Source organism: Arvicola amphibius, chromosome 7 (genome assembly GCF_903992535.2).
Source record: "Arvicola amphibius chromosome 7, mArvAmp1.2, whole genome shotgun sequence".
NCBI classification, from domain to species: Eukaryota; Metazoa; Chordata; class Mammalia; order Rodentia; family Cricetidae; genus Arvicola; species Arvicola amphibius.
Genome location: NC_052053.1, coordinates 18161362 through 18182521, shown reverse-complemented (window position 1 = coordinate 18182521; position 21160 = coordinate 18161362). Strand labels below are relative to the sequence as shown.

At 39.8% G+C, this 21160-nt stretch overlaps 1 protein-coding gene across 7 annotated transcripts in view; it reads right to left on the bottom strand.

The window, feature by feature from the left end:
* Positions 1 to 20780, bottom strand: part of Scn3a (sodium voltage-gated channel alpha subunit 3) — an 80324-nt gene extending 59544 nt beyond the window's left edge. For 3 of the 7 annotated variants that reach the window (XM_038336052.1, XM_038336055.1, XM_038336057.1), the window contains exons 1-9: positions 20517 to 20780; positions 14980 to 15098; positions 13557 to 13646; positions 10883 to 11011; positions 10094 to 10185; positions 9008 to 9280; positions 8526 to 8589; positions 6145 to 6286; positions 5209 to 5415 (exon numbers count right to left, since the gene is read on the bottom strand). In XM_038336052.1, coding sequence (XP_038191980.1) covers positions 5209 to 5415; positions 6145 to 6286; positions 8526 to 8589; positions 9008 to 9280; positions 10094 to 10185; positions 10883 to 11011; positions 13557 to 13646; positions 14980 to 15098; positions 20517 to 20780 — 1380 coding nt within the window. Of the gene's footprint in view, positions 1 to 4676; positions 4680 to 5208; positions 5416 to 6144; positions 6287 to 8525; positions 8590 to 9007; positions 9281 to 10093; positions 10186 to 10275; positions 10368 to 10882; positions 11012 to 13556; positions 13647 to 14979; positions 15099 to 20516 lie in introns of all 7 variants that reach the window. The other 4 variants (XM_038336056.1, XM_038336058.1, XM_038336054.1 and 1 more) reach the window with 3 other exon arrangements.
* Between the last annotated feature and the right edge of the window lie 380 nt (positions 20781 to 21160).

The window sequence follows — 21160 nt, the reverse complement described above, 5'->3', positions numbered from 1 at the left end:
AGGGAATTGTGAAAACACTGGTCACCTTTTTACATATGTCATTATTAGCTATAGATAACGCTAATGTATCTGCCATTTTGTCTATCTTCCTCTTGGAGTGTAAGTCACATAGGCATTGGGTTTTTTTTTCTTTCCAGTGTCTGGTATTCCCCCTGACACAGAAAGTCCTCAGGAAGCACTTGATGAGCAAAGCCTTAGAGGGCATCTTACTGTCAATCACCTGACCCTAGCAGAGGGTGGGGGCCAGCTTAGCTTTGATTTTCCAGATACCACAGAAGGCTGTGTGGAAACGGTGTGCGTAAGGGCAGTGTGCATTCGGAGGAGAGAAAGGAAAACCCCATTTAATGAATTTTGTCAGCACTGTGTGCTCTGGTTTTTTTTTTTTTTTCCCCTAAGAAGAGGCAGGCTCTCTTCATTTTGTTTTTCAACTTTACATTAACTAAAATAAAAAAGCCTTAAAGTGAAACACGCTATCTTGCAGCATTTTTTGGGTCAGAGGGATCACAGTGGGCAGTTGGATACTGAGTAGAGTCTTACAATTGTGTGTTGGAGTCAGCAATACAGAATATATAACATGGATATTATTGAGCGCTGGGCCCATGCAGGGTCCCTGATTTAAGCATTGCTATGAGACAATGCTCACATGTAACTGAACCGGTAACTCAGTATTTAGGTGTTCGTAAATCTGTGTAAGATCGTCAATTTTTCATGTTTGATATCCATCATTTCCTAAGTCATCCATGATGACAAATGAATAGCGAAGATGCTGCGTAATATAACTATGTATGTTCACTAAAGGAAATCAACAAAGCACCTGTTGAGAGCAGATTAAATGCTATCCATCCTGCGTTATGCAGAAGAGGCATGTGATTGATATATATATATATATATATATATATATATATATATATCTGAATATATGAACACATATGTATCTTTGTTCTGTCCAAATAAAGTTTTCCTTTTCTCTATGTACAGACACAAGCACAGGACTGCCAGCACTGATCATTTATAGCTTTGTTTGTCCCTGAAAACGTAGGAAGTAGTGGTGGGAGTCTCTGGCCACAGTCCTGAAGCTATCATTCAATTGAAATCACTTCTGGAGTTTGTTTTTTGCATAGGACACGATTTCCCTGCCTATTCTGAGTAACGGGTCAAACAATTCAAAACCCAAACAGACTCCTTTTTTACGGCAACACAAGTGGCCTCCGACACAACACATTTCCCGTGCCGCTTGTCAGCTCACAGCTGTCACTTGTTCCCCTGACTCCTCCAAAGGCAGATGTTTCCTGCCGTGGCTCATGTCCATGCACCTGTTTGTGCCCAGCTCCGCGGTGCTACCAACGTCCTGCTCACCCAGACTCATAGCCAATCGCTCACAACTAATATCCTGCATTCCTCTCATGACAAATAGCCAGTTAGTGCTTAATGTTTATGCAGGTAACCTTTTCTTAGGACATTTCTCTATGACTCAAAATAAATGCTATAGTGTATATTGTATTACAAGTCCTTGAAAATACAACCTCATGTCTAATTTTTCCATTTTAAAAGTTGGATAAAGTTGAAACTCTGTTCAAAGATATAAGGCACTAACTATATAATTCTTCAATTTATATTACATCTCTTAAATGTCATCATTTCAAACTGTACCCTATAGCTTACGCTAGTATTTTGCCAGTAGACCTATACAGCCTGGGGAAGGCTAAACTGGATAATATGGAGATTTAAAGGTCACAAATTAAATATCAAGTACAATTACAGTGATTGAGGACAGAACATTTCTGACTAATGTTAGCTTTTTCCATTTTCAAAACTGGCGTTTGATTTGGCGAGCCCGCTGTGTTGTGTGCATTTCCCGTCTACAGAAATGATTAAACCTACAGGAACTTTGACAAACATTGAGTAAAAAAATGAAAGCCGTGCTGTGTTTCGTGAGGACATTGGCTAGATGGCAAGTCCTAAAGGGACCTAGGCCGTAGATGAGACCTGGGCTTCATTTTGGCACACACAGCCTTACGGTACACCGCGCCTTCTTTCCCTTTCTCCACCCACCGTTCACCAGCCATATTAACCATGTTATCAGTAAAATTGGACTTGGTTCTCTGACTTCCTCCCAAAATAACCCTTTCTCCGAACTATGTTTCAGGTAATAAAAGTGAGTGCACTATAGAATCGTGGTGATTTGGCCACTACAGTCCAACAATGGGCTACTGAGTGGAGAATGACACATTTTAGCTGATTTCACCATGAAGTAGACAACCAGCTCCTTTAAACTCTTGTTAGACATACCCCAAACCTAGCTTAGAATTGCATTTCTGAAGTTTGAAAGACTACAGTCTTTTAATTTGTCTATTTTTCCCCAAAGTGACTGCACTTCAGGAGAAACTTATTCTTATTTATGTTATCTATGTATCATCTGCAAGCAACTCAGAATAGTTGAAAAATTAAGTGTTAATTCTATAAATTCCAATTATACATTTTAATTCAAGTAATAATTCAATTATATATATATATATATATACATATTCATCTGAAAAAAAGTAAACCCAAAAAAAGCCTTTAGTAAAGCACTTTGGTTGGACCTCTATTTCTAGTGCAGCAGGTCTAGCAGGAGCCAGATGAGCTCTCTCCTGAAACAATCAGAACAATAGGAAAATAGATAAAATGACTGTTCTGGAGACACTGACTTCTAGTCAAGATGTTCTAAAACACTGGGAAACGGAAAAGCATAATAGCTCCATCAGTGTCCTAAATTACGATCCTAGGCTCCTAGATGGAAGCACAGTAGAAAAGAAGACTTCAGGAGTGGAGGAGGTGGAGCTGAGACCACAGGAAAACCAAGGTGGCTGCAGTTCACAGAACAGGCACATAAGGAAAGGTAGAAGCAAGATAGAACCCTGGAGCTCTTTTGAGATCCACCTTGAGTACTGAGACTACTTTGTGGTGTGTGAGTATGTATGTCCGGCGGGAAGAGAGGGGGAGATGGGGAGAGAGATGAAGTTTTCTGAGGTGAGAAAGCACCCTCCACTCATGCAACGTTATGCATGTACTGACTATCTGCACTAGCAAGCACTTCATTTTAAAGGCCATTGGGTATTATTTAGGGAGGTCATCACTCCATTGTAGGTGATTAAACATCTTTATGTTAAATACTACTTTGGTCCTATCTGCCAAATTTTCAAATGCTTGAAGATATGACAGCATCAAACTGCTAATTCATGTTAAAATTGTCTCATGGCAGAGACCAAGAATTTTTACAGGAATGCAAAAATATCCATTGATAGCCCAAATAAATTTTCTAGAATTCAGTTGAGGATTTTCAGAACTTTAAACAGGAAAAAATGCTGTATATGTTCAAAATATTAATTAGCGATAGCCACAGTGTCTGATATGAAAAATACCCAAGATGGAAAAACTGCAAATTGGGAAGTGTAGCAAAAGATCAACTTGAAGACAGTGATAGAGAAACTATGCAATCCAGCATAGAGAAACTTATTTTAAAACTTGTTTGGAGCTACAAAGACTCAAAATATCTTTGAAAAGCAAGCCAAAGACAGAGCGGGAACATGATCATCCATAAAACCTACTATAAAACTACAATAGTTCAGAGTTTCTCTGTGGAAGTTTCTCCTGGCTGTCTTGGAATTTACTCTGTAGACCAGGCTGGCCTTGAACTCACAGAGATCCACCTTTCTCTGCCTCCCAAGTACTGGGATTAAAGGCGTGCGCCATGACCGCCTGGCTGAGCAACTGATTTTTGACAAAAGTGGCACATCAATTTAGCAGAGATTCCCTAAATGGTTTTGAAATGGTTACCTTTCTATGTACACAAAACGGAATGCATACAACTAACATTTCATGTTCATATTTATTTATGATGGGCATCGGGCACAAGGGAATGCAGACAGCTATATAACTTTGGGAGGCAATACGAGGGGAAATCCAAAGTACTTATTTAAAAGGTAGTGTAGATGCTACACCAAAAGCATTAGGTCTAAAAAAGAAAAAATAAGTAATAAGCTTTGCTTCATCAGATTAAAAACATTTACTTTAAACCCATTATCAGGTGGGAAACCAGCTCTAGCAAATGTCACAGACTTGTACCCATCGCGCATAAAAACCACCTCAGACTCTGTAAGACAACAACCAACTGGGCTAGAGGGATAACTTAGTGGTTAAGAATGTGTGCTGTTCTATTAGAGTATCCAGGTTCAATTCCCAGCACCCAAACTATCTGTTCCCCTACGTGGAGATCTGACTCCTCTGTCCTCTGTGGGAAATGCACATAATTTAAAAAAAAAATTTAGAAAACAACCAACCTGGAAAATGAAAACAAAACCAAACAAAATCAGAAAGGAAGAGGATGAAGCAGCTGAAGATTTCAGTACTCACTTCATGAAAGAAAGGCACAGAAGAAAAGCAAAACCACAAAAAAGGATGTTTTGCATCATTAGTTGTTTGAAACCTACAAATTATAACAGCAAAGAAACTTATCAGCAAGGCCTACACAAAGACTAGCCATGCCAAGCGTTATCAGCTGCAGGAGGAAGGGAACTGGGAAGGGCAACAGTGAGAGACAGGGGTCAGGCTCCTGTGCATCTGCCCACGACCTTCTTCTTGAGTGCACCCTGCACCTTTCCACTCAGTCCTGTCCTCCTATCTCTTCCAATTACGACAGCCTTAGTTCCTACATCTACATTACTCAGTCACTAAGTACACTTCAGCACTGAAAATCTCCTTCCTTGATTTCAGATGTGTTTCTGGTACCTTAATTTGACCAACAAACTATCTTGGTAATATAGAAACCCCAAAGAAGTCTGAGGTGCAATCACTCACAGAGGTTTCTCGTAAACTTTAAAGATGAATTAACTTCAGAATACAACTTTGAAGGTTGTATTCTATTGGAATGCAAGATTGTTTGTTGGAAATCTCAATTATATCTCTTAAATCCTAACCTCGGTTGAAATACGAAAATATTGCATAATAAGTCTTATACTCAATGCATTCCTACCTACTAAGTAATTTCTCTATGTATGATGTGTAAAAAGTTTATTTGACCCCAGTTTTATGAATAATTTTTGAGTATCTTGCAGCTTTCCGATGCCAATAGCTACATACAATACAGAATGGCAGCTCTAGCTTAGTCATGACGGCTGAAGATTCCTAGTAAGAAACTAAAACAAGGAAGAGCTGACAGCCACTTCATACCTGAGCCTCCTCCTGCTGCTTCTTCAGCTGCTCCAGCATCTGCTGAAACTCCGCCTCTTTCTGCTCAGCCTCCTCCAAGGTGGCCTGATTCTGCTCCTCATAGGCCATGGCCACCACAGCCAGGATCAAGTTCACCAAATAAAACGAGCCCAAGAAAATCACCAGAACAAAAAATATCATGTAGGTCTTCCCAGCTGCACGTAATGTCTAGTGTAAAAAAACAATAATTTAATTGATGTTTTAATATAATAGCCCCAAATAAAAATCAGACTACAATAGCTAGATATCAGGAAATCAATGATTTTTTAATATCTTACTTTTTGACCAAGTAATATTTGGTGTTAAATGAGCAAAGACCTATACCTTAACATATCAATCAGATCATCAGCTGTATGACTGCTGTGTCATTTGACATAAAAACATTTCAAGATAATATTTGCTTGATCTATATCAAAGTAATGTTATAAGGGTTCCTAATACAGGACAATTCTATAAATGGTGTGCTTCCCCAATTTCTACAGATTCAGCTAAATGACTTTCACATAAGAAATTCTCCATACATGTACTTCCATAATATGTGTATGTTCATGTACATATATGAATGTAAATGCTCCATGTAAGAAACTCTCAATATGGTTTTTTGTTATCTAGCCCTAGATACCTATACTTCCAGAATGAAGCCCATAGCAGAGGGCCTTTTATCTAAGAAACTTCCTATATTGTTTGCATATGTGCATTTCTATATGAAAGAGATGGGAGTGGGGAGAGATAGGGAGGGGAGAGGAAAAAGAGGGGGGAGGAGGGGAGAGGGGAGAGGATTCTAGGTACATCTACTCTAATATTACTACCTTAATATCCCTGACTGTTATAAGTCAATACTTGGAATTTGTATAAGTTCATCAACACAAATCCTACTCATATAAATTTGGTTCATACCAACTGGTAAAGGTTCTCCCAGTAATCCTGAGTCATGAGTCGAAACAGAGATAAGAAGGCCCAGCTGAATGTGTCAAAGCTCGTGTAGCCATAGTTGGGGTTTCGCCCAGCCTTCACACAGATGTACCCTTCTGGACATTGTCTGTGGAAAAAAAGAAACAGTGTAGGGGTGTCAGAGGAAGTGCAGCTGTTCCCACCCATCACTCTTTTTCATAGGAATTGTCAAAAGCCAAAGTTATTATCTATGATGAGGCTTTCATTCCCAGAACACTTTAGCGGATTGCTCACAGGTGAAATTTGTTAAGGGCCGTCAGCAGAAAACGGAAGAACAGGGGAGTCAAATTTATGGCCATTTGGAAAGGTGATGGCATAGCAACCAGATATTGCCCTGCCCCGATGTCATCATTATGCAGTCTTTACCAAGTGGGAAGAATCAAGAATTTAAAATTAAGGAGAGAGTGTCGGCAGATGGGAAGGAGGTCAGTGAGCTGGTCTGTTAGCCAGTTCTGTAGAGTTGTCTGAAATAACCGCACATCTTAAAACACTCAGTTTTGTAACTATGATGACAGTAGAATGTCCTGCATCATGATGCTCAGGTCTTAATGTCAGTACATCATCCTTAGCTATGCTCTTTACTTACAAGTCCTCAGTTTTTCCTTAGCACCCTACTATCCCAGGTAGTTGACACTGACATTTTCCTGCCTTCCTAGATCCGACTAATCTTTTTCTAATTCCCAAGACAGCACTAGAATTGGGCATTCCTCTAAGTAGCCCCGATTCTTTATTGCTTTTTTGAGAAAGGGTTTCTTTGTAGCTTTGGAGCCTGTCCTGGAACTAGCTCTTGTAAGACCAGTCTGGCCTCGAACTCACAGAGATCCTCCTGTCTCTGCCTCTGCCTGCCAAGTGCTGGGATTAAAGTTGTGTGCCACTACCGCCTGGCTCCTCTTAAGGAGAACAGTACCGGAAATCAAAGTCTAGGTGGCAACCGGTGTTTATTGCTGCTGAGCTATCAGTACTTCTGGGCCCCTGAGGTGATGGGACGAGAAAGTACTTGTTTGCATTCTGACTTACGGCACGCACACACATAAACAGATAAATATCTCTACATGTAGTTGTTTGTGTTTCTATGTAGCTGCGCATCCCCTACCTCAGACTCTAAACCCTCAGCACCACGACCATTCTAGACCTTGCCTGACACTTGCCTGTCACTCTCCCAGTGGGCAGTCAGGCTCCTTCCATCCCTCTCCATTTTCTGTTGCTCAACACCAGTGTATAGCACAGGGGCTTTGGGATTGGCCATCCATGCTACTGCGGGCAACACTTTATTGCTAGGCAACTGCTCCTTTCTGCTGTCACAGACTGTGCTCATATCCTAAAGTTAAGACCTTTGCCCACTTCTCTTTTTTAGCTCACATTCTTGAGATAGTTTCATAATATTTGTGCTCTCTTTAAATTCTTTTGTCATAGTTTTTTTTTATTTAACTTCATCTTGGGATCCCCAGATCTCCCAATGAGTTTTAAAGTTTGCATCAATTATTTTCCCCTCTATGTTGCATGACTTGACAAATACTTAATATATATTAATATATATGTATATTTATATACATATATATAAATATCATATACAGCACTGTTCCCACCTTAAATATACTGTGCTCTTCACCTAGTTCACTCCCCATCCAGAGTTCTTTTAAACTCTGATCTTTTGTTCATCTTTGCTGGTTTGTCCTCTTCAGACATCGTGTGAATATAATCTTGGGAGTGTGTAGCTCTTTTGGGTTGATTTTTTTTCCTTTCTCACTTATGAACACTATTTTCAGATTCATTTATCACTTAACAATATTATATTATATGTGCTTACAACAGTTTATGTGTTTATTTAGATATGCAAAGACACCTTGGCTGTTTCCAGTTTAGACTGATTTATGTATACAGCTGACGAAAATAGTAACTTGCAGATTTCTGTGTAAGTGTGTTTTCTAATTAGTTGGCTCTCTGTCTAGCCTTGTGGTGGTGTGGCTGTTTATTTTCTAAGAATTTTACAAATGCTCTTACCACGATCATCTATGGTTCAAAGACTGTACTTCCTAGAGAGGTAGCCACTCTTATTATTTACACATAAGGCATTTCTCCCATCTTTCTGTGTTTGTTTTTGTTTTTGATTTTTTGAGACAGGGTTTCTCTGTAGCTTTTGTGCCTGTCCTGGAACTAGCTCTTATAGACAAGGCTGGCCTCGAACTCACAGAGATCAGCCTATCTCTGCCTCCCAAGTGCTGGGATTAAAGGCATGTGCCACCACCGCCCAGCTTCTCCCACCATTTTAAAATAAAATTTCCACATCTTAATTATTACTGTTGTTATTATTGTTATGTCTTTCTTACCCTGCATCGGAGCCATTTCCACAGAGCAGAGGGTCTTTCTGTCCATCCAAAACATAAAAGTGGCCTGTTGATATAAAAATAATCAATTTGATTTCATATGAAATTCTATTTACTTTTAAAACACAGTAGAGTTGGGGGCTGGTGCAATGAGATGACTCTGTGTATAAACATGTTTGCTTCTTGCCTTGAGGACCCGAATCTGATCCCCAGGACACACATGGCAGAGAGACTGACTCCCATAATTCCTCTGACCTCTTTGTATGTGCTGTTTTACACAGGTGCACTCCCCCACCCCAATATTATTATAGATTTATTTGCAATAAAATTTGTAAAGAATTCATCAGAGTTATTTCCAAAAGAGTTATTGATGTTATTTCCAAAAGTTCACCAATAAAGTCTACCTAGAAAGTGGCTTCGCGCATAGAGTCTGAATTGTTTATAGTTGAAAACTTCCTCTGCGACCCTAAGGCAATGTTTCTTACTGTCATCTGCGATGTAATCCTTCCAGTTGAACGTGCTCACTGTTACATTCACAAATGTCCCGTTGGAATCCATTGTGCTGTTGAAGTAGGAAGTAGTGTTGGTTTCAAAAGCAGAATCACTCGGGGGCCACTGCAAGCATTTATTCCTCAGGTTGCCCATGAACAGCTGCAGCCCGATTAGAGCAAAGACACTGAGACAGAACACCGTGAGGATCATGACGTCAGACAGCTTCTTCACCGACTGGATCAGGGCCCCCACGATGGTCTTTAAACCTTTGGAGAGAGAACTATATGTCAGCTGAGGGATAGTGTGATATGTGACAAGATTTCTTCTTAGTAGAGGCATACATTCTACATAGCCCATGAATGGCAGCTCAGCTACATGGACATCGAAGCTTTATGGACAGCCTCATGACTTGGGAAGAGATGGAGGGCTGAGTTTCTATATGAACATCATGCTGCCAGAGGGCTCTGAACCTCTATCCACCAATCTTCAGGAAGTTCTGTCTGTGTGATATATTGCCACAAACATGTAGGAAACTCAATTGTTGATACTTTTTCTTTCAATCACTGTGTTTTATAAAGATATTTCTCCCAACCCATTTTTTATGCCAGCCTGCCGGAAGCGGTGATTAAAAGGCAAAGGGAATTTCAGGGCTGTAAAGATCCCATGCCACGCACATGCTGCCCCATAACCTTTCCTCTTTTATAAAGGATGATCTATTTTCGAAATAGATCTCGAGCACGTGGTAAAATACAAGGCAGTTAGTAAAGCCGTTGAGAGCAAAGCTTTATGAGGATGCAGGAGAGAAGACATACATCTTAAATGCAAGAGAGGGGTTACGACAACACTCATCAATGAGATGTCGATGTCTCATGCAACTTTCTGTTAAACTCAGAGGCTGACTTTATGAATAAATTGAAATTGCCAACATTGTAAGGAACCGAACTAACACGGAAATACTCTTTGGCATTCTTGAATGTGGCAGACCTGAATAATAAGCAGCAAGGCCGATGGTGGGTTTGCAACTCCAATATTATTAGGGTAGGTTTAAAGTCAGCCTCGGTGTTTAACCTAGCTCTCACCTGGAATGACTGAAATGGTTTTCAATGCTCGGAGAACTCTGAACGTTCTCAACGCTGAGACATTGCCCAGGTCCACAAACTCTGTCACATATCTGCAATGGGGAGTTCACACACAAACACAATAACACACAAGAAAAGTTGGAGATATAAGGGCCTACCACCTTACGCCAGTTTCTTCTTACCTGGGATTACAGAAATAGTTTTCAGAGCTCGCAAGACTCTGAAAGTTCGAAGGGCTGAAACATTGCCTAGGTTTACAAATTCTGTTACATACCTGTAGGATTAAATCAGAGTTACAGATAGTTTTGGCAAAGTTCATTTTAAGTAACTACTGCTGGGTTGGCGTCCAGAGCCCCTGGAGATACACAAACAAAATTGATAGGAAGCTCAGGTGCCAAGGCTGAAAGCTGCCCCTTAAGGAAAAAAATATTGCTTTATTTCAATGCAATTTTCATTTATATAAAGATGATTAGTTATCACAGCACAGCAGTTTCTATTAACTTGTAGTTAATGAGTAACTTGGTTTTGATGATGAAGATGGCAGGATATGAAGTCACTGCAGTTATTGCTCAAACTATGGGACAATAAAATAATCCCAGGTGTTGCCAACTTGCTAGACCTACCTACCTCTCAATATTTAGTTTAATGCATATTATCATAATGTGTAATAATGTCATAGAGTTGAGTTGACTAGTGAGAAAGCTCTTTATTCAAAACGTATCTTAGCTTGATTTATATGACGAGTATTTTCATTCTTTTGAATTTATCAGATAAAGATAAATTACTCACGCCATGACGATGACACTGAAATCCAGCCAGTTCCATGGGTCACGAAGGAATGTGAAATCCTCTAAGCAAAACCCTCTCGCCAAAATCTTTATAAGGGATTCAAAGGTATAGATCCCAGTGAATGTATACCTAGGAAAATCAGCCAACGCCAAGTCAGCAACAGTAGAGAGGAAGTGAAGCCGATCATTTTGAGCATGGCAAACCCTAACTTTTTCTTTTAATCTTCCAAAACTTTGTTTCTTTTTGTACTTACCCAAGAATCTTAATTTAATTATTCTTATTAGACTGAGTGAAGGATTAAACTAAGGAGACAATAACATATTTGTCATAAACATATTCTTCAAAACTGTTGATGCCAAACTACCTATGTTTTAGAACAATAACTTATTGGAAGAGTTGGGAGTGAATATGATCAAAATACCCTGTACAAAGTTCTCAAGGGGTTAATAAAGGTATTCATAAAAGGAATAGCAGTTTCCCATATTTCATACATTATCATTAAGCTTGAGCTCTTAGAGTATCCACAGAAGTAGAATGTCAGCCTTACGGGCAGTGTTCTGCTAGTGGATAGGTAAAAATTATCAGCCAGATTTTAACCGTCAGAGGTCACATTGTTGGTGTCTTCTTTGACAGCCGTCCCAATGGGGATCCATGCACCTTTATTGAAATATTTGTATTCAAGATTTCTAATGGCTAAACTCATTTAAGGTTATTATAGTAGACTGGAACTAGATTTTATTTTTATTCTTTTTTTTTTTTTTTTTTTTTTTGGTTTTTCGAGACAGAGTTTCCCTGTAGTTTTATTTTTTATTCTTGAGTCAGGTATAAAATTTTAAAACTGCCCCCACCTGTCTCTGTGTCTCCTTCAGGTATACATTTATAATACCATAAAATGCATTCACTGTCTACGATCTCATATCTGTATTTGCCTGAAATCCTTAGAGCACAGATACACTAAGCCCTCCAATCTAACTTTGCGTTCAGACTTGCTGAATTCCACTCTCAGCTTTCAAGGGGAACGGCTTTTGAGTTTGTGGTCTATCATTGTGCGCCCTAGCCCATTTCTCTGAGTGATAGCAATTGAAGTCCAAAAATAGTGGCGCCTACTTGTTTTTAAACACCATGTTCTTGAAAAGTACAATCTGAGCTTATTTTTCAGAGCATTTCGTCTAAGTCATAGAAACATTTGATTTTCTTATGGCAACTCATTGTGTTTTTACAGCCTACAGATCGTTTCTATGTGCGAAGTAGTAGGATCAGTGTTGTGAACGGCTTGTCGTGAGATGTTCCCTCATAGGGAGGAACAAAGAAACAGATGCAGAAATCATCACATTGAGTTTCCCAAGTACATTTTCCCTCCATCTTCCACCCCTACCAGGAACCCTACCAAGTGGTTACAGAAGCAGTAAGTATAATTGCTAATTACAAAGCAGCTGAGTATTTAGAAGAGGTGTATTTTACCACGCCATATGTGTGTATACTTGTATTTTAGTTTGGGTGTTTGTGTCCTATACGAAGTTACCTCTGCGTTCACCTCAGAACAGAGGTATCTTATTGCCTTCTCTTTTCCTTGGAGTCCATATATATTTGCTTCTGTTTGGTTTCATTTGTTAAATTTTTTTAGATTCTTTTTTCTGTGACAACCACTCTTTTGCTGGTTTCCCTACCACAATGCAAAAACTACTACATGTAGCTGAATAGAAAAGCTGCACAGTTACTCAACAGAGCTGTGTCAGCTGAAAACACTTATAGTGCAGACTGTATTTACAGTGCGTCTAGCATCTCTAAGTTTCCCTTACAAAGAGACACTCAAAGCTAGACACATGATTGTCTTCCAAAAGACTCACGTTGTGTTCTTTACTCCAGTCTCAGGGCATGCAACAACCTCTTTTAACCTCCTCAGGCACAACATATACATGGTGCACAGACATATGTGCAGACAAAAGACTCATACACATAAATAAAATAATATAAACATAAAAATAAAATAAAAATATTCATATCCAAATATTCCCTTTACTTAACTTTTTTTTTTTGGTTTTTTTCGAGACAGGGTTTCTCTGCAGCTTTAGAGCCTGTCCTGGAGCTAGCTCTTGTAGACCAGGCTGGTCTCGAACTCACAGAGATCCGCCTGCCTCTGCCTCCCGAGTGCTGGGATTAAAGGCGTGTGCCACCACCGCCCGGCACTTAACTTTTAGTATTAAAATTAAGTGAAATTTATATGAGCCCAAATGACTCCATTGGTCTTATAGGTTAATGTTTTACACAGTATCTTTTATAGTTGTTTCCATTTTGTTAACTGTATATCATAAATGGTACCTGGTATTTTCACTGAAAGAGCTGCCTCAACCTATGAACAGGATCCACCATGACAATACCATCTAGAATGGATTTTAAAATGTTCCAAATGATCCTTTGCCAAAATATAAATCACTGACAAGTGGTGGCTTACAATGGCACACAGTAGTACACTTTCTTAGCAACCTCTGAAAATGCTAATAATAAAAATTGATGTCATTTGTTTAGGCATCATTCTCAAAACTATAGAATCAAAAGACAGAAACGTTTTCCTTGACTTCAAAAGGTAGGAGCCACAAGTCAGACCGTTACCACCAAGAGATTGCCAGAGAAACGGAATACGTTTTCTTCATTCCAAGAAGCTGGTCGTACTTACTCCACATTCTTTGTCCAGTCCGGAGGATTACTCAATGTCATAAACACGCAGTTGGTCAAGATCGTGCACATGATGAGCATGCTGAATAAAGTAGGTTGCAGTTAAGGAATAAGTGTCAATAGACACATAAAACCCGCCCAACACAAAGATGCAAAAGCCCAAGTTAGCCGTGAAATTAATCTTAGCTGGGTGAAGACAAAGGTTAATGAGAAAGGCCAAATCCTTTCATATGGTCTGGTATTTTTTTCTAAACAGTTTGCACAGGTTAGGAATTCCCTGATGAGCGGATGCTGCAGCAGGCTCACGGTGATGACAGCGATGGCATCCTTTTCTCTCTCAGGTACAGCAGAGAGAGGGGGTGTGGCTTTGTGCTAGCCACGTGCCGTCATTGGCTATTCTGCTAAGAACATTGCTCTTGCTGTTTCAATAGAGATTTCACTACAGGCAAGTTCATGTGGCAGATAATTTTATTTTAAAATATAAACACTTTCTAAGGTCAAAGTTCAGAATGGAGAATCCATATGTACTTCAACAGGCTATCTCTTATTTGCTGTGTCCATAGGATAATGTGTTTTGCTATATATATGCCTGTTTCAAATTTGTCTGTGGAAAATGCCCACTACTAAGCACCACTTTAAACCCATTTTGTCATTACTTTAGAATTTATTGTAATGTATGCCTAGTCTTCCCATCACAGGTATCTTTTACTCTTATAATTTGCATATGTGTGTGGTATACTGGGAATCCATCCCAGCACCTTTAAAGTGCTGAGCTAGCATTTTACCACTGAGTCACAACCCAGGCCCGAAAGGAGTTTGAAGGTTGATGACTTTTTGACATATTGTTATCCCAGTACGCAGATATATCGTAGCTGCTTGGATATTTACAGAATGAAGAAAAGAAGAAAGAAGGAATGAAAGAAGCAAGAAAGGAATGGTGTATGTGAGGGAAGGGAGGAAAGGAAGGAAGGAAAGGGAGGGGAAATGGACATAAATTTGCTGAGGATACACAAGCAATTAAGACATGAATTTTTGAGAATTTGTCAATATGTATAGTGACACTAACTACATATACTATATAGTATCTACACTATAATAACTGTAATAGGCTAAACCTCTTTAGCAATAAATGATTTAGTTTAAGCTAGTAAAGAGCAAAGGGTTTGCTTTCTGTTACACAATATGATCCAATGACCCACTTGCTAGCATGACTTCCTATTTGATTCTAGAGCCATGATAATAATTTTATGATAAACTTGTTATATATAAATAACGGACGGCCAATGGAAACCAATCCCTTAAACTAACAGTGTTACTATTCTCTGCAAATAAATGTTATAAATATTAAACCCCAGGAAAAGGCATTTCGTTGGAAATCAACCGCTGGAAACAGCATCTGGACAATTCGCGTGAGAAAAGGATATGAGTGGACCAAAATCTTAATAGCGACTTTCCTAACGGGGTTTAGCGGCGTTAAAACGTACAAGGCGGAGGTGGCACTGAATCGAAAGATCGCCTTCCCTTTATTCAACACCACAAAAGTCTGAAAAAGAAAATACAAGGGACTTCACTAAGTTAGACACGCAGGCTTATTTGAAGCATTTACAATGCACACCAAGAACTTTCACCTGATTTGTTCGTTCAAATGTGTTTGTTTAGATGAGTTGGAACTTAACAAATACCCTGTTTTCTAGATACAGGCTACGTGTTTCTCCTCTAAGCATCTAGCCACAATAAATGTGCATTTGGCCAGTATGTGGTCGGTCTCTAAGCCTCCAAACTTGTTGATACAAACTGATAGCCCTACGCATTTTTTTAAAAAATCAAATTATACAGCCTTACAGAGTTCATTTCTAGTTGAGGCTTTGCCATCTGTCTCCAGCTTCCGTAACTTCTCAGATTATTTCGTGTGCATAACTGTTAAAATAATCTTTTCTAATGGTTCAGTCACATCAAAGTAATTTTGCAGTGGCCTTCCTTCATCTCTGTGGCATCTTTTTTTTTTTTTTTTTTTTGATTGAGGACATTTCGATAAGTCAAAGAACATGATTTTGTGGGCAGAGAAGGACCCGCTTTGTAGCTTAGGCTGAGAAAAAGACAGCTGTACTGAAAATTCATCTTAAATACATGACCGCAAATGCCACGCCGTAACTCAAGTCTATGATCTGGAGCGTGCAATCATCACCTTAACATTTAAGCTATGCAGACTCATGACTACCCGCCAGTCCACTGCAGCCACTGAATCCACTTGTCAGTCCCACTCAGAGCCTGTCAGTCTGGCCGAGCTGTGGCTCTGATGAGCATGCTCACAGAGTCAGGGACGAAGGCTCCACCTGCGGAGAGTCTGCCCCTATCCAGATAAGCCCATCCAGCCATCCATCAGCCCCCTCTGTTCAAAAAGGAGTTTAGAAAACACCTCCTTGCTCGAATAATTGGCAATAGTTAAATTTTGGAGATGGGCAGACATTGAGGTATTTTAAGCATTCTCCTCAGGTAATTCTAACACGCAGGCAGTTGTACGATTCAATCCTTCTTTCCATTCTCAAGACCCAGATCACCTCCCCGCTCCCATTTTCCTGGATAAATCGCACCACCTTCTCATAATTCCCTAGCTGTTTCCCTTGCCAACAGCTCTTCGTGTATGACTCTGCACTCTTCATACGTTGCTTGTAATCACCATCAAGTAGCAATTTCCACGTCGGGCTCCTTCCCGGGAGAACCTGGTTAGATGTTTTCATAAACGACCAAGCACAAAGAGCCTGCAGCCTATGGTTGCCTTTCTCCCGCAGTATTTAATAGTGCCATTTGCAAATAAACACTTGTGCTAATTAAATATGGGTTTACCTTGAAGGCGCCCTTCACCTTCATGACATCTGTTGTACGTACTTAATAACATGTTTGCTCCCTTTAACTAAGACCGCATCCATCCATACACAGTGACGAGCGACACGCAGGCTCTGTTTGAAGAGGCAGGCGGGAGTGTTTATACTGTGAGCAGAGAGGGCAGGGACAGCAAGCCATCCTTTTGCCACCCTTCTGTGCTTGCCACCATGGAGCCGACCTTTACTAGACTAACCACTTTCAGTGAACTACGCTCTCTAACGTCTAAGAGGAAAACTATCCCTCACTAGCATCCGGAGTGTCTGCAAGTGATCCTGCACCTTGCTAAGCCTGCCCTTGAACTTCTGGAGCATTAGTAGATCATCCGGCATTCACAGTCAAGCAATCAAGAGCCATTTAGGCAACAACATCAGCCACAGTGCATAAAAGTACCCAATCATTTGAAGTGCATTAACTCACGCGCTTTGAAACAACTTTTCCCTGAAAGAAAAAAAAAAAAAGGCAATTTCTACTTGCAACGTTAGAAGGGAGTTTTATTTTGAAATATCTCTAAAAAATCGAGGAAGCGGGAATGAACAGTCCTTTAAAGCATGAAACCTTCCTCTTGGCCGGTGAGATGAGCCTGTGCGTGCTAGTGGATCCTGGGCTGCTGAGTGCGGTACAGGCACCCGGAATTTACAGCTCAGATACAGGACAGAGCTGAAGAACACACACCCAGAGTGCTGAGGAAGAAGGAGTAAAATTCTATCGCTCTACGTAGTGACGGAGTTCCATGGAGATGTTTGAAATGTGGAGCTTTCTCATGCTGTTGAATGATGTACCTACACCAAAGATTACGTGAGGACACAACAGGTGGCTGGGTGGTGGCTAAAGAACACCAGCCCTAAGGTCAGGTTTCTAAGTAATGATAAGCAGTGGGGAGCCGTGAAAAGGTTTGATGCATAGCGCCAAAATCTTTGCAAACCCTGTGGCCTGTTTGTTGCAACGGTTATTTTCTACTCTGGAACACTGCTTCCTTCTTTTCTGCTGGGTGAATACACTCATAAGCTCCCTGAAATTCTTGGCATTGTGAAAGAAGCTGCATTTTACACCTCAAGGAAGCAGGGTGGCATCAAGCCCTGAGTTTTAAAAAAAAAAAAAAAAAAGAAGATGTTGCAACCAATCTTGGAGAATCCTACTTGACATTCACTGCTCCTGCAGAGAGTTTGATCAGTGGTCAAGAGCTCCAAAGCTGGGCAGACTAGACTCAAAGCCTTGGTCTGCCGCTGATGGAGAGTGACCCTGGTCAGTTAAGGAACTGCCCTTGGCTTTCCTTTCTCATCTGTAGACTGAAGCTAACAATAGTAACAGCCTCCCTGGCTCACTGGTATGAAATGAACTGGAGTATCCAAGTGGCTCCTCACATGGGGTGAGCCCAACAAATGTTAGCTATTATTATCATGCCCCTATTTTTAAGCCATTAACCTGGCCAACTTAAATGCCATTAAGATACGTTGTGGTATTACTCATCTAGTTATATTAGTCCCTAAGATACATCACTAATTAGTGACAGTAAATTGTTACCTGAAGCTCCACAGCTCCACGCCGCCTTTTACATACCTTGTCATATAGTAGCATGGCTTCATGCTAAGGTAAAACTTTCAGTTCGTGTATTAGCTCCTCCCTTTGGCTCCTAAGAATCACACGTGACTTTCCTGAAAGTAGCTGCTTAAATCCTCACCCTCAGAAATATTTCATAAATGAAAACAGGACAGGCAGCAGTAAAGAGGCTGTACAGAGCCCTCGCTATGGTTCAGAGTCACTGCCAGTGAATCATGGCCCGAGTCTGGTTTCCCCTTGGAGTGAGAAACGACTGTCCTTTCCAGTGCACAGAGAACAGGTCTGTTTTCTAGTGACGGATTCACATGAACCAAGCTTGAATGCCTGGCCTGTAACCTCAGATGCCAATCAATTCACAATAAAATGGGTATGTTATTTTCTCATGTGGAAAAGAATTGTAGCGATGCTTGTCCCACAGGAAATCTTTGAGAAAACAAATTATGTACAGAAGAGTCCTTGTTGAACATGGAGTCCAAACAGCTTACTTCATCTAATTGGCGGGGGAGGGTACTTAATATCATCCCTGAGGTAGCCTAGGGTAGTCCTTTCACAAAGAGGTGATGTTGTCTTTGGGAAGGAAATTCTTTCAATGTAAGTAAACATAGCCCCCCCCCCACTGGATAATATCTCTATTTTTCTACTCCCCTCCCACCCAGCCATAAGAATAATCAAACTGTTTGGCTCCTTAAAAGAGGTAATAATACCTTTATCTTATCAAAGTAAAACATACTCTGTGTCCTTACAATAATTTAAAAAAAAAAACATATACTTTGGGGTTTATAGCTCAGGCTGTACTTTTAGATCAGGCTGGCCCTGAGCTCACAATCCTTCTGGCTCTGTCTCCTAAGTACGTGACAGCACATATGGCTGCCAATGTATATTTTAGGCCAGGATTCCTCAAATGTCATTTTCCCTGTTTCTGAGAGGAGTCGCTTATTGTTATTCATACTTAATAACAACAGAGTTTCTAAATCTCAAATATTTCTTGATCATCTCTGCAGTAAACAATGAAATTTATTTTAGAAACCTAAGAATGTTTATTTAATTGGAAGCATATGAATGTATATTTAATGCCTTCCTTTCAAAAGGAAATAACTTTTTAAAGTATTTATTTTATTTTTATTTATGTGTATGTGTTTGTTTATGTGTATACATCTGGGTGCACATGTTCACAGGGGCCAGAGAGACGGTCAGCTGTCCTGAAGCTGTCATTGCTGACAGTCATAAGCCACCCGATGTGGGTGCTGTGAACTGTCTCCAGTACTCCATAAGAATAGCAAGTGTTCTTTTTTTTTTTTTTTTTTGGTTTTTCGAGACAGGGTTTCTCTGCAGCTTTTTTAGAGCCTGGCCTGGAACTAGCTCTTGTAGACCAGGCTGGCCTCAAACTCAAAGAGATCCGCCTGCCTCTGCCTCCCAAGTACTGGGATTAAAGGCGTACGCCACCACCGCCCGGCATTAGCAAGTGTTCTTAACCATTGAGTCGTCTCTCCATCCCCAGGATGAATAACTTCAAATTGTGTACTACTTAAAGGATGCTACATCTTCAACCATTGCCTTTAAAAAATTCTATTTTGACAAGTAAAAGTGTTCTGTTTCTCAATTCGCAAATCATCAACTCAAAATGATGTTAATCTTTACAAAGAACTGTTTTATTATTGTGAAGGCAAGCTATAAATCGTGATTAAAAAGAGACAAAATATCCATTTAGGAATTTAAACAGTATCCTTTATTTAGATTCTCTACGAGTTTCACAGAGTTGGTTTAACTATAGAAACTGTCTAATTCTGGCAGAACTATGTAGCTATTTTGAAGGTCGAGTAAACATAGACATTGTTACTTTAAATTATGTGAGGGTTATTATTGCTACTGTTGCTATTGTTATTATCATCTTAAATTAAAATATTATTATTTTCTCCTCTAATCTTAATATTTCTTTCTTTGTGGTAACGTTTTAAATATTTTTAGGTGGCTCTAGAATTTAGCCTAGGACAATTTCAGTGACGCCTGTAGAAGTTCCTAATCATATGCCAGGTTAGAGGATAAAGACTAAAAATGTATGGATAGGTAAACAGGCATCTGCATAAATTATCTGTTTCCAGGGAGAGATAGGTAGATCACTGTCTTCTAGAACACAGATGATTGTAAGAAACATCAAGACAAGAATGAACTAAAAAATAAGTAGAACATCCACCCCCTTTCGCCCGCATAACTACAATTTTGCTGTCTATCAATCAGTTAAATGGGTTAACAATAGCAGATACTTATCTTCGCTGTCAACTTTAAGTTTCCCCATTCATCTTGATACTGTGAAATGGTAGAAGTTGTTTATGCTTATTCCTCTGTAGCAGGGATTTAACTTCTTATGAATCTTCTGTGTTTGCTTTACTGTGCTTCAGGATGTCTGACAGTAAAGAGTGCTATAGAATCCTTCATAGATAAAAATTACAATTCTCTAAGGTACATAAGCCCTGCTCTGCACATCTAATTGGGAATGTATTAGCCAAGTAAAATCAACACTCACTTTCTTACTGACGTAGTAGGGGTCCAGGTCCTCCAGAGGCTCCGACACCATCTCAGGGGGAATGTCTCCATAGATAAAAGGGAGGTTCTTCCCAGCTTCCAAGTCACTGTTCGGCTTTGGTTTGTTCTCATCGTCAATGTCTTGTTCTTTCTTGGGCTTCTTGGCTTTCTCTTCTGCAGCACGCTTTTCGATAGCAGCAAGAGATTCTCGCGTGAAAAGGCGGAAGCTCTCAGGTCCTGGGGGTACCAGCAGTGCCTGGGCCATCTTTTCATCCTGCACATTTAATTGCGTTTAGCTTCTTGCATAAGAATTGCCTAAGTGGACAGAAACCACACGTAAGTGTTAAGAAAGAGAAAGGCGGAGAAGGAATAAGAAAGAAAATGTGGTCATTGGCTTTGGGGGAAAGAAAATATTGTCCTGTTTTTGGTGATTAGTTACAAATTTTACTTGAGAAACAGCATCTAAAATGATTTTCTGTTATTTCCAATATGCTTCAGTAATTTAAAATAATAAATTTAATAAACAGAGCAAAAGCCTGTTCTGAGTACTTATTAGCTTAATTTAGCCATTTTCAATGTATGCATATTTCAAATTGTACACAATATATAAGGTGTATTGGTTGATTGAAATAATAAAACATTAAA